The following is a 12,519-nucleotide window of genomic DNA, read 5'->3' on the forward strand; positions in this document are numbered from 1 at the left end:
TAAATACCACCTAGCCCTCTCCTCCCCTTCCACTCTGGCGTTCTGCGCCCTTTCCCCCACCCTATTTCACTTTCACTTTTTCTTCCTCTCCTACATCGCATATTGATACAATCCCCCGGAATCTGGAGCGAGTGAGCAAGAGTGCATGCTCGAGAGTGACTGTGTGTGTGTATGTGTTTGTGTTACTATCAATGCAGCAGGTGCAAGAGCAAGTGTCCTAATTGCTAATTGCTCTTAGTTGCTGTTCAGTAGACCAATCCCCCCCCCCCCCAAATGACTTTTTTTGCAGGTTGAGATGTCTGACATCTTGTTGGTTTAGTCCTTGCTAGTGAAAAGCATAAAATGAAATCTCTCTGCTTACCTTCACAAATCCGACTGATACTGTTGAAGATGTAGCCGTTCTCACACTCACAGCGATAAGAGCCCACCAGGTTGATACAACCATGACCTGTACAGACCTTCTCAGGGCCCTTACATTCATCAATATCTGGGGATAGAAGCAGAAAACACCATGATATATACTGCTGGTCGGTCAGTAAAATGCTGTGTATGTACAGTAGGAACAGTGAGTCAGACATACCAACACAGCGTGTGCCCTCTTCATTGAGGTGATACCCTCGACCGCAGTTAACTGAGTTCCTCTGGCAGATGAAGGAACCAACTGTGTTGATACAGACCTGTCCATGACTGCATGGAGCTGTCTGCGTAAGACATTCATTGATATCTAAAACACACACATAGATGATATTAAAGCTTGAATATGTAGAATATTTATTAAAGCTATATTTTTTTTTAAATAATACAGCCACGGGGCGTTTTGAGGGGTACAGAATGAAAGTATTGCTTTTCCATAAAAAAAAATATTTAGTCTGAATTAATATTTTTAAAATTTTTTGACGGGTTCGACAATGAAGTTCTGACACGTTCTGTGTACATTGTACCAGCCAATTAACGGCGGAATTGCAGGTTGCCAGGGTTGTCTGTTGTTCCGGCGCAGCTACTGTAGGCTGGCACTGGGTGAAATGGAGTTGTAAACAAACACGGCCGTGTTGGACTCACTAAAACCAGCGTTTTTTGCTCTCAAGTACAACTTTTCATCACAAAACTTCGAAGGTAAGACAGAATATCTGTTAGTCACTGTAAATAAGTGGTTGTTTACCTTTGTATGCTGCTGGTTCACTGAGTTTTTAGCGCAATAATAGTGGTACTGTTGAACTCGCCAGGGTCTTAGCTTTCATATGAGATGCTATTTGTTTGTGTACCATGAAGTATCAAAACGGTAGCAATGGAAATGTGGAGAGTGGGTTGACTTTCTGACGCTATTCGGATTTTGATATTTGATCATTAACCTCTTAACGCACGCTGTTCCGTTCACGGGACGGGACGGATGTTAGGAGGTAGCCACACGGTCTTCTGAATGTTTTAAACACCAACCCTTAAACATATATACTCATGCCGTACATTGTTGGAAAGCTTAGATTGTTCTGATTCATTCAAGACCACTCACGACTTATATGGTTGCTCACAGCCGTAATAGTATTACCGATTAGCTCGGCTAGCCACTCAGCTAAGTGAGAAAAGCTATAATGCCTACATACCTTCAAAGTCTTCCCTTTATCCACAACGATCATCTTATGACTCAGGACTTTCTGTACAGCTCGCCAAGTATCCATTCTTGTGAAATATGAAATCTGTTTTCATAAAACCGGAATATTTTCCTCAATATGTCCATGTATTTAGTCCAACACGTAACGTAATAACACAAATAACAAACCATATACGGTCCGTTTACGTCATTTCCTGACCTGCGCGTCCATCTCAGACTACACGTGACTAGATGTTTACGACCGTGAGCCTTTTCTGCTTCTGACGACACCACACACAAACCAATCGGTGTTTAGGATTAGGCAGTACATGCAGAGACATTGCTGCTACTCCCACTGGCGTTACAATGTAATGTACCTCGGTGGTTTCAAGCAGAGAAGGACTTTGTTTCAAGTCAGTTACAGCGAGGGTATGTTCGCTTCCTGTTTTCAAAATAAAAGCACCAACTCTATCGTTATGGTTTTCTTAATAATAAAAGGTAACGGGTGTTTTATTTTGTGAAAATGACCGGAAGTGCGTTACTCGCTACGGCTAACTTGAGTGGCTCCGAATTCGCAGGAACAAAACTTTAAGCAGATGTTATTTGGACAAATTAGCGTCACATTGTGGATCTAAAGGGCTACTTTCTCGCCTAAAAAGGTTAGACATGTGGATAAAGTGGTATATTTACAGAGTTAGAGCTAAAATAAAATCCGGCACCGGACCTGGCAACCCGACTGCTGGAATTACTTTTTGGTTGTTGCGACTACGATCTCGAGACATTAGATGGCGTTGTTCTGCTCATTCTATTCTACCTTTCATTAAATAAGTATGTAAGTAATATTATGATTTAACCGTATTTGTAATTCTGTAATTATGATTTAAATTAGTCTATCCCATTCCAATATTAGATGTACAGGTCCATTACAGAATATGCTAAACAGGTCATAAGGCAATAACTGCAGGTGTAACTTTGCTTAAGTGTATCTTATTTTGGAGTTAAACCATATCTACTAAGACAAGCTCATGACAAAGTGCTTTTTCCTGTTGTTGGGAGCTACCTGATAATGAAAATCAATGACTCAAGATGACAAGATTCAATTACTGATGCCCTTCTAGCAGCCTGTATGAGTGTTCATATATATCACACAATATGATTGTAATGTACAAATCAATCACAGTGTTTCTCTTCTCAGGGTCTTAGAGTGATTTTAAATATGTAAAGGATTTTCTGAAGGCAGGGAAAGAGATATTTTGGCCTGTTGGTGGCACAAGAAAGGTCATGACGCATCTGAAATGAAATGGGTCCATCGTTTTGAGCTCAATAAACACGATTCAAAATCTTCCAATTAGATTGTAATATTCCTTGTGTATTAAATTTCATGGTGTCACTAAAACATTTGGAGTTATCCCCTGGGAAATGTTGAAATTTGGCCATTAGTTTTCAATATCTTGTACTGTATACACAGCTGATAATCAGAGTTGCAGTTATCGTATTAGATTTCCTGTGCATCAGGGAAAAGTTTGACCTGAAGTTGGTGCAAGACAGAAGAGAAAGAGGTCAAAGGAGGTTCTCTCATGACCACCATACCAAATGTAATTGCTGTGGGCAGACCAACAGACAAATGGACTGGAAGATTATCTGAACTTAGAATCATATAAGTATACACCTAAAATATGTTCCTCCTGTTCTAGTCAAAGAAAACATTTCACTATTCAGATGTCACAAAAGAGCATGATGAATTATAAGGATTTGCTCACCAATGCAGTTTCCCAGCGCATCCTGGATAAAGCCGGGCCCACACTTGACTTTGGGAATACAGCGGAATGACCCCTGGGTGTTTTGGCACTCAAATTCTGGGCCACAATTATGGATACCAGCCTCACACTCATTAATATCTAGAGGCAAAACATCATAGCAGTGTCGTCATTGAACACACTCCTGTCAATATGTACACAAACATGAATCACATACAAGAACCCACAGGCAATCTGAGGCCAATGCGACTGACCTTTGCAGTTGTTGTTGTCAGTTAGTTCATAGCCAGTGCCACAGCTGACCTCTCTCTGGCAACGGAATGAGCCCTCTGTATTGATACAACGCTCCCCTCCCCGACAGTTGCTGGCTCCCAGCAAACACTCGTTGATATCTAGGAGAAGAGATGACCCATTATTTTCCATCACAGCTTCAAATCAAAATGCTGAGTCTTAAAATAAAACTATAACATTTCAAATTATAAGATGTGGATGAGTGCAAAGGTCGCTTACCATCACAGCTCTTTCCATCTGGTTTCAATTTGTAGCCTTTGGAGCAGGCACACGTGTCATTACCCACACAGAGATGAGCACATTTCCCTAAGAAAAACAAAACAATAAACAAACAAAAACATAAACATGGTCACAATTGATCACTGTGTTTACAATATTAAGCGTGAAGTTAAAAACTTGTTTATTAAAGTATCATACAATACCATTGCACTGATCGGTTAATACTGAATTATCTCCATTTTCTGTGGTTTCATCCTTGTTTGGTACTGTGAAAGAGAAAAAAAAGCCATGCTTACATTTTAAGGTTACCTTGTGAGGTAGCTAGATTTGCAAGGTCACAAGATCACACAAGTATCCATCTTTTCAGGCTTCAAGTTTTGCGCTTGTGCCTGAATCACCAGTGGTTCATATCAACATCGCAAATCCAGCTGTCCTGCAAGGTAAGATGATGATAGATAGTGATAGACAGGTTTTTCATCCAATCACTTTCCAACTATTTTTTAAAAGTGCTTCCCCTTTTCCAAACAGTTTCCCTGGACACCTTCTCAGATTGCTCTGTGCAACAAACCATCTGGCAACATCAGGTTAATCTTAAGGAGCACACACACACACAATATTTTTTTTATACATCAATCAATTGTTTTCCCATGAAAGAGAAAACATTTAGGTCCTTGGTAAGGAAAAGTACTGTTGTCAGTGTGTAAAATATTAGAAGTAGAAATATGAATATTGCAGGAAAACACCTGTCAGTGATATATCATACAGCATGTTATAACTTTTAATACTACATTAACATTCAAATGTAATTTTAAAGAATCTTCATTTGTAAAATAATTAGTTGGACAAATGCAGTGAAGTAAAAGCAAATTTTCCTTTGAAATGTATCAGATTAGATTAACTTAATTACATTTCACAACTCTTGCTAAAACTTTAAAACTATGTCAGACATAGTGACAAAGACAAGGGTTTTATATTCAGGGGCTTATTAACAAGGCCCTAATATGTTTAATAGCTGTATAAAATATTGAAAATTGACCAAAGTTAGCAAAGTCAGCTTCAGTTCTGAAGCTGTTTTCTGACAATTAAACAATCTGCTGTTGATCTGAAGCTGAACCAGACCTGCTTGTAAGATTAAATTCTCCTTCAAGTGTAGTCTCTTTTGACCTCCAATGAAAATGTAAATGTAATGACAACATATATCCACTAGGTGGCAGTGTGTGCTTATGTTTGACAGCACCAGCGCCACTTTATTTTCTCTACTTAATTATTCTCCTCAACCTTTAATATTTTGAGAAATTGAATGTCAATTACTTGATATGTTTCAAGCAAACTTGAAGAAAAATGGAAATATTTTTTTCACCTACATTCTGGTTTTCCTATGGGTATGGTCTGGTTCTCTAGGGCTCCATCTACGCAGCATGCCCGGGACACCAGGCTGCACTGGTAACCCACTGACAAGTTGTGGTCACAGGGTAGTCCCTGTTCCTGATTTGCCTTCCCCAGAAGACAACAGTCACAGCACATCTACAGAACACAGAATAAAATACAATACAATAACCACTGGTGCACATTTCATAATACATAAGAGTGAGAGGCACAGCAGCATATGCAAATAAATCTTCAAATTTTACAAAAAAAGGAACGAAAAGAATGCATCAGGACTTAATGTACCAAGAAGAGGATCAACAAAAATGTAGGCAGGGGAGAGGAGATAATGTAGGCTGGTAAAAAAATACTGTAGGTAGATCAGACAGTCTTTTAGACTGACAAATGAGGAAGAGGTGATGCAGACAGACAGACAGGAATGGAGGCTGTGAAGGGATGCCATGTGGCAGACAGACAGACAGACATGACTAGGAGGTAGTAAGCCAATAAAGAAGATGGACAGACAGACAGTGATGAGATGACATCATCCCCTCTGGCTGCAGCACACTCAATCAATCAGAATGGCAACCTGGTAATGTCAGATGGTGTGGGGAATGAAAGGTGCAGATGGGTGTGTTTGTGTTGTAGTTTGGGGGTGGACACACACACACACACACACACACACACACATATATATGTATATATGTATATATGTATATATATGAAAAATGACATTGTGTGATGTACTATGTGTGTAGTAATGCCGATTGCACGACTGTGTTTGTCTGTTTGTGTGTGGGTGCGTGCCTGTGTGGCCTTGAGACAGCTGTTGAAAACCTTCAGTAAGAAAAACTTTGTGAGGACAGTGAAAGTGTGACATAATCTCAGGCAAGGCATGTTCAAAGTTCTGCAAACACTGCCTGTGCCAGCACATACGACCTCGTCTTACCTTGAAAATAATGATTAGTGATAGATTTAAGCATCAAATCACCAAAATTAACAAAAACAGAGCAGGTCAGATGCTGTTGGATAGTTCTCAGTTTCAGAAAAGTAAGAGAATTGTAAAACATTGAAACAATGGAAAAAATTTGCATCTAATAAAACTTGCATTTTAAGACGCACTGACCCAAGTCTCATTGTTGAAATAATATTTTGATATTTCGGGGAAAATGCTGTTTTGCTTTCTAACTTGAGATAAATGAGAAGATTGATACTACTGTCATGTCTGTATGGTAATGAAGCTATGACAACATCTGTTTTGCTTAGTTTGGCACGAAGACTAGAAACAGCTAGCTTGTCTCTATACAAACACCTCTAAAGTTCAATAATTAACACATTATATCTTGTGTGTTTATTCCAAACCTTGCTGTGGTGTTACAGGCTAGTTATGTAGGGGGACTATTTATTGATTACCTGGAATCTGAAATATGTTAATTAGTGAGCTTTTGAGATGCTGGAATCAGGCTAACTGTGTATCCAGTCCTTATGCTAAGCTAAGCTAGCCACTTCCTAGCTGTGGCTTCAGTTCTACATATGAATACAAGAGTGGTATTGATTTCTCATCTAACTCAGCAAGAAAGGGATTGCATTTCCAAAAACTGTTAAATTAAATGTTACAGATTAAACTATGATTTTTTAATGTGCATTTCACTTGTGATTCTCTTTTGGTTTCCAAAAACAGCTTGCCACTGTTGGCATTATTCCACCACAATGGTTTTTTAATCACATTTTTGTGGGCTTTTTTCCTTGATGTCACTGAGGGTTTACAGTTCTGTGAATTGGTTTTCATCCTTTGTTTAATAATGTGATGAAGCCCTTTACTGTAAAAGTAGTGGAGCTTCTTGACTTGACCATTATTTTATCCAGATCAAACAAGGGAGATCATCTCCTATTCATCTATAGAAATACTTTACCTGGGCACATTTATTTATGAGCTACCACCTGAACTTTGCAGTCAATCTAGTAAAGACAAGCTGTCCCACTGACAACTATCTGATCCTGTCATGAAATTGCAACCTGTACACCCTCCACATTTTGCCTAGAATGTATCTTTCTGACATGTTGATGTGCAATGTGTTGTGAAAACAAAAGGGCACACAGACAGTTGGGTTTAGAGGAAATAAAAACGTAGATGGGCTGAAAAGTGCTTGGACGTGAGTCTGCAGAAGATTCTGAGTCAGAGCTGAATTATAATCTATCTGACAGCAACAAGCTTCATTCCTCCCTGGAGTGACATGCCTCATCCTGCTCATGACGTGTGCGGCTGTGCGCACACACACACACACACACACACACACACACACACACACACAAACACACACAACATAAAACACACACCATTGCTCTGATCAATCATTGTCCTCCAAAATCGCTGTCCAGCAGAATAATGTGCAGTACATTGATTAAGGAGAGGGACATTTGTGATACAAACAGTGATTTAATTCTCTCTCTCTTTTGTCTGTATTTACAGAATTTGGAGTTGGTTAGGTACACATACAGAAACACACATATGTGCACACACAGGTGAAAACACACCTTTGTGGTCTTGGTCTCGCAGGTGTTGGTGAATAAAGAATCGCAGGCTCCTTGGTCTTTGGCCATGTTGATACCGGAGGTGCACAAGTTATCCTCAAGCACTGTTACACAGCACTGCTCCTGCACTATCCTGTCAGCAGGAGAAACCACATAACACGGGTGATGCATTTATTCCAAACTCTATCAATAATCTCCTCAGTATAATAAAATGCTGCAAGAAAGTGTAGCCCATTAAAATCTGCCTGAAGCAAGCCTGATGGGGATCTCAGAGTTGTCACACTAAAAATGCATGGATGAGTAAGCTGAGTAAGTCCTGTGTGAATTCATGGGTGGGCACTGGAAGTTTATTCTGTTTTGCAACACTGACATCACTTGAGCAGCACTCCATGCAGCCTTTGTTCTGTTGTTTAGACCCAAGCTAAACCAGCACTTCAGTCCCAAGATGAGTATTTGTCCACCTCCACACATCCTTACTCATGGTGGGATGGCTTTTTTTCTTCAGCATTATTTTTATAATAATGTAACTAAAACAAACCACTCCCTGAATATAAGCATGCTGTGTCCTGTAAGAACGGAGAATAGCTGGCCACTAATTGAGTGCCTAAGAGTTTCCAGCAGTTACCTAGTCACTAGACCACAATCATCCTAGTTTTTTCTTAGAAATGAGTGATTGCATGTTACATTCATGATTTAAAATATTGTTATAAGCATAAAGTTACATGTTACAGGAGGTTTCTCAGATAAATTTGACCTCTGTGCTGCCTAGGAAAGGAGGATCATAAAGAATAGCCTATCTCTGCAAGGGATCAATAAAATAGTGCATATTACCATGAAAGCAGTTTAAATGCCAAAAGCAATATCTGGAAAGATCCACAGCCCCTCGCATGAGATCATTATTATCAAACTATCAGTTCTTTCATGTCTTGGTTTCATCAGATTTCATTGTATTGTCTAACATTTGCTGTCTATTAGTGCAGTCCAATCAGTTAAGAGTGGTTTCTGTCTGGTCTGGATCTCTGTCCCACTGCGATTTTACAAGTAAGAAAGCATAAAACGCCACCCCCACACCTCTCCTCTCTCATTTCCAACAAGCCTCTTTATCAACTCTTACCAGAAATCTCTTTCCACATAAACTACTGTCGATCTCAAATTCACGTCAAGGCATACACCTCCTCAGCAGAACCTTTTATGGGCACAGTCACGCTTCTGTTTTTCTTTTCTCTTCTCTCCTCTCCTCTCCTCTCTCTTTTTTTCCCTTTGGTGTCTGAAGTAATCGTTCAGATTTCCTGTTATTGCCTCTCTCCATCCTCCCTCGATGTCGCGTTTCACCTCTAAGGTATTTCCTGGGTTTCGAAATAGCCCCTCTTCTGACCCCCCTCACCCTTTTCCACCCCCCAAATCTCTGCTCCCCCACAAACCTCTGCCCTTTTCCTCTCTTCCACTCACACTATAATTTAGACAAATTTGCGATCACTTAGGGTGGCTATGGTAAATGTGTTTGCCATCAGCAGCAGATCTCTCTGGCTTTTGGGCACTGAACCTATGGCAGCACACCTTCTAGGGTTACCAACAGACCTGTCATTATCCCATCACTATTAGTGCTTCCTGCTCTCACGTGAAGTGAATAATGTGACTGGAGATTTATAGGAGTAAGGTAAAGCAATCTCATATTAAGGGCCAACAGTCATTTCCACCATACATGGTGCAGGCCAAATCCCTTGAGGCCAATACTGCAGGAGCTTCTGTGGTGAAGACAGAAGATTGTGACAAAATGGTGCAGCAGTTAATGACTTGTAAATCTGAATAAGCACCAGGCAAGTCATCTAAGTGGCCCTTATGGTGTACAGATTTGTAGTCAGAGAGAGTAAAGCAGCAGATAACCCTGACTTACCTGCATGTGGTTGACTCAGAAATGAGACGCAGCGATGCACAGTCTTCGTTATCACTGGCATGCTTCTGGCCATCCTTACAGCAGTCATCGATTGAGATTTTCTCTGCTCCTACAGACATCAAAAACAGCATAGGGTATGATTTTACATGTGTGATCAGTGAAATGGTGGTGAGTGTAAATCAACATTCACTGTACACTGTCAGATGATTTTGATATCTAGTATTGTTTGCTTTGCCACGAAAGAGGGGACCCCCTTCTCTTGTTCATGACAAAGCAAAATAAATGTAATATTTATCTTAAGAAACATAAAACATGCTTATTGACACATTGGTTTTACTAATTAAGTAGGTCACGCTTTTAAATTTGGATATCTAACTTAAACAACAAAGGATGTTGTAATTGTGCTTGAAGGCAAGTTGCTTAATGTTCTCTGAGAGATGGAAAAACAAAATTGGAAATCTGTCTGGCAATTTTAATGGCCTTTAGGCATTTTTTGCCAAAGACAATGAATGATGGATATGTTGTTGCAGACACAAGAGAGGCTTTTTGATTGGAGCACAACCAACTCTGTGGTGATCTGGCTGTTTATTCATGTGGATTAGAGAGCGTGGAATGCCTCAACTCTGTAAACAATCAGCCGTCGCAATCACATCAAGTACATTCATTTGCCTGTGGTTTGTGTGATCTGCCAAACGTGAAATAGCTTTGGCAGATGGGCTCCATGGACTTTTTTTTTTGCCTTCGGCCCAAACCATGATCGTTGCTTCAAATTGTTATTAACAATGATGTCCCCTGAGAGAAAAAAAGAGAAAACAAACTCACTAACTAAATTTTGTTGCTCCTTTGTAACAGAATACGAGAAGTTGCTGGTTAGTCACTGCATGCTCTGAATTATTGTGAATAGTGATTGTGAAATGCACTGAACAAAGCCATCTGTGTGAGACACAGCGTCTGCTGTGAGAAGCCTGGCAAGAGTCAGCAACTTTAGATAATAAGTTAGATTAGGTGGGGAGGACAAGTGTCTGGAATAGCAGTCCTCAGTTTTATAGATTTGCTGCTTTCTCCCAAGGGGGTAGGAGGAATTTTATTATGACCATTAAATCAAAATAGTCAAGATGAGGCAATAGCAGGAATAGTCATCATCTTAAACAAGTTTCTGCATTGATAAACTTCCTAAGAACAAAATGTAAACACTACAATAAAATTCTCAATCTCTGACAATAGTTTGTGAGTTTCTATAAATCTGGTTCTGCAGCTCAGAACAAATATGGGCAAGATATGACATGAGTTTATTGAAATTGAAAATGTGTCATATTTACAAAGAAAGTGAGTCATTTTTAAATGTAGTCTACAAGGAAACAAAGCATATAATTAAAACAATGTGACCAATGCTGTTACACAAGGGATTATTAACCTGGCAGAAATGATTGAATATGGATAGAGGATTTATTAGTAGGCAGCCATATTAGCTGACAACTGACTTCTGGAAGTCTGGCACGTTCCAGCATCCTCAGGCCAATAAACCTTGTAGCAGCTGGATGAAATGAGATGGCATTTTAAAAAGCTTTCACATGGGTCTACTAAGTAGGTCCTCCCAAAGTCTCTCTCTCTCTCTCTCCCTCTCTCTCTGAATGTTGGAAACCTCTTTCTGTTTTAGAATTGACATTAGGATGCTTTTATGGAACTTTAACAAAATATTTTGCTTACAATGATATGAATATAAACTTGCACTGCATGCTATTAATGTTTCTGTCTGATAAAGATGCTAATGGTCTACAGTCAGTTATCCATGAAGCAGTTCTCCCTTTTTTTCATGACAATTGCTAGTAATTGGCATGTGCTTGCCAAAACACCAGAGAACCCTGATGCTGACGATGCACAAGATATTTCCCTCCCGGGACACAATATATTTTCAATGACAATCGTTGATCATAGACTATAACTGCTCCCACTGATCTGCTCTAGATAGTACTCATCACAGTAGCACTGTGCTGATAAGTAACTCTAACTGACTGAGCATCACTGGCTCATTCCAATGCCACCACTGTCTACTGCTATCCAAACCTAAATCGAAGGACCAGAAGTGCCTTAAAACTTTGTGGGGCTGTTTTATCAAAAAGAGGCAAACCAGACCCAGACATGCTCCAGTCTACATGCCTCGGTTCTCTGTCTCTGTGATGCATTGTCTGTCTGGAGAGAGCTGATTTCCATCTTGGATGACTGTGCTGGTTTTGAGGGCCATTCTGTCTTGGCAGAGCAGCACATGGATTGCCTGCGTCTAGACGCCTCATGTAAACAAGGCTTAATGAGCCCACTGGTGGAGCTCCGCCCAGACAGAGTAGCTGGTCTTAGCCAGACATCGCAACAGCAGCGGTGTGCATCTATTTCACAGGCTGCACTCAAGGCTTTTATTGGGGTTTTCTGTCACTCTTACTGATATGAAAATGCTGTTACACAACAGATATATGTTTTTCACTCTATCTATCTATCTATCTATCTATCTATCTATCACATTAAAATATCACTGTCATTTCTCTTCTTCAAACAGGTCATTACATGACATGCATGGATAAGTAAGTACATGTGGGCGTTTTGGTCATGCTAGTCCAGGTGATAGCTTAATTTTACTCCTAAATGAACCATGACTCGACCCAGCTGAGAGAAAATTGGCCCTGATGACTGTGGAAATGGTCCCATGTGTGACCAGAGGACCATGAGCTTTTGGATATGGCTCATCCTACGCCTTGGTGACCCTGCTGTGGGTGCTCAAGTATAAATCACGTGTCTGTCTCTACCATCCTGTCCTGGAGAGGTCATTCTGACTCAGGCATCACAGCATACCAAGGCACTTGGCCTTTGACTTCCAGGCAGCAACC

At 40.1% G+C, this 12,519-nt stretch overlaps 1 protein-coding gene across 1 annotated transcript in view; it reads right to left on the reverse strand.

The window, feature by feature from the left end:
- fbln1 (fibulin 1) overlaps positions 1 to 12,519 on the reverse strand; it is a 31,223-nt gene that overhangs the window by 17,847 nt on the left and 857 nt on the right. The window contains exons 2-10 of the mRNA XM_053319058.1: positions 9,644 to 9,752; positions 7,753 to 7,882; positions 5,217 to 5,376; positions 4,056 to 4,118; positions 3,853 to 3,939; positions 3,597 to 3,734; positions 3,346 to 3,483; positions 581 to 724; positions 362 to 487 (exon numbers count right to left, since the gene is read on the reverse strand). Of these exons, the coding sequence (XP_053175033.1) occupies positions 362 to 487; positions 581 to 724; positions 3,346 to 3,483; positions 3,597 to 3,734; positions 3,853 to 3,939; positions 4,056 to 4,118; positions 5,217 to 5,376; positions 7,753 to 7,882; positions 9,644 to 9,752 (1,095 nt within the window). The remainder of the gene's footprint in view (positions 1 to 361; positions 488 to 580; positions 725 to 3,345; positions 3,484 to 3,596; positions 3,735 to 3,852; positions 3,940 to 4,055; positions 4,119 to 5,216; positions 5,377 to 7,752; positions 7,883 to 9,643; positions 9,753 to 12,519) is intronic.

Source organism: Scomber japonicus, chromosome 5 (genome assembly GCF_027409825.1).
Source record: "Scomber japonicus isolate fScoJap1 chromosome 5, fScoJap1.pri, whole genome shotgun sequence".
In the NCBI taxonomy this organism is placed as follows: Eukaryota; Metazoa; Chordata; class Actinopteri; order Scombriformes; family Scombridae; genus Scomber; species Scomber japonicus.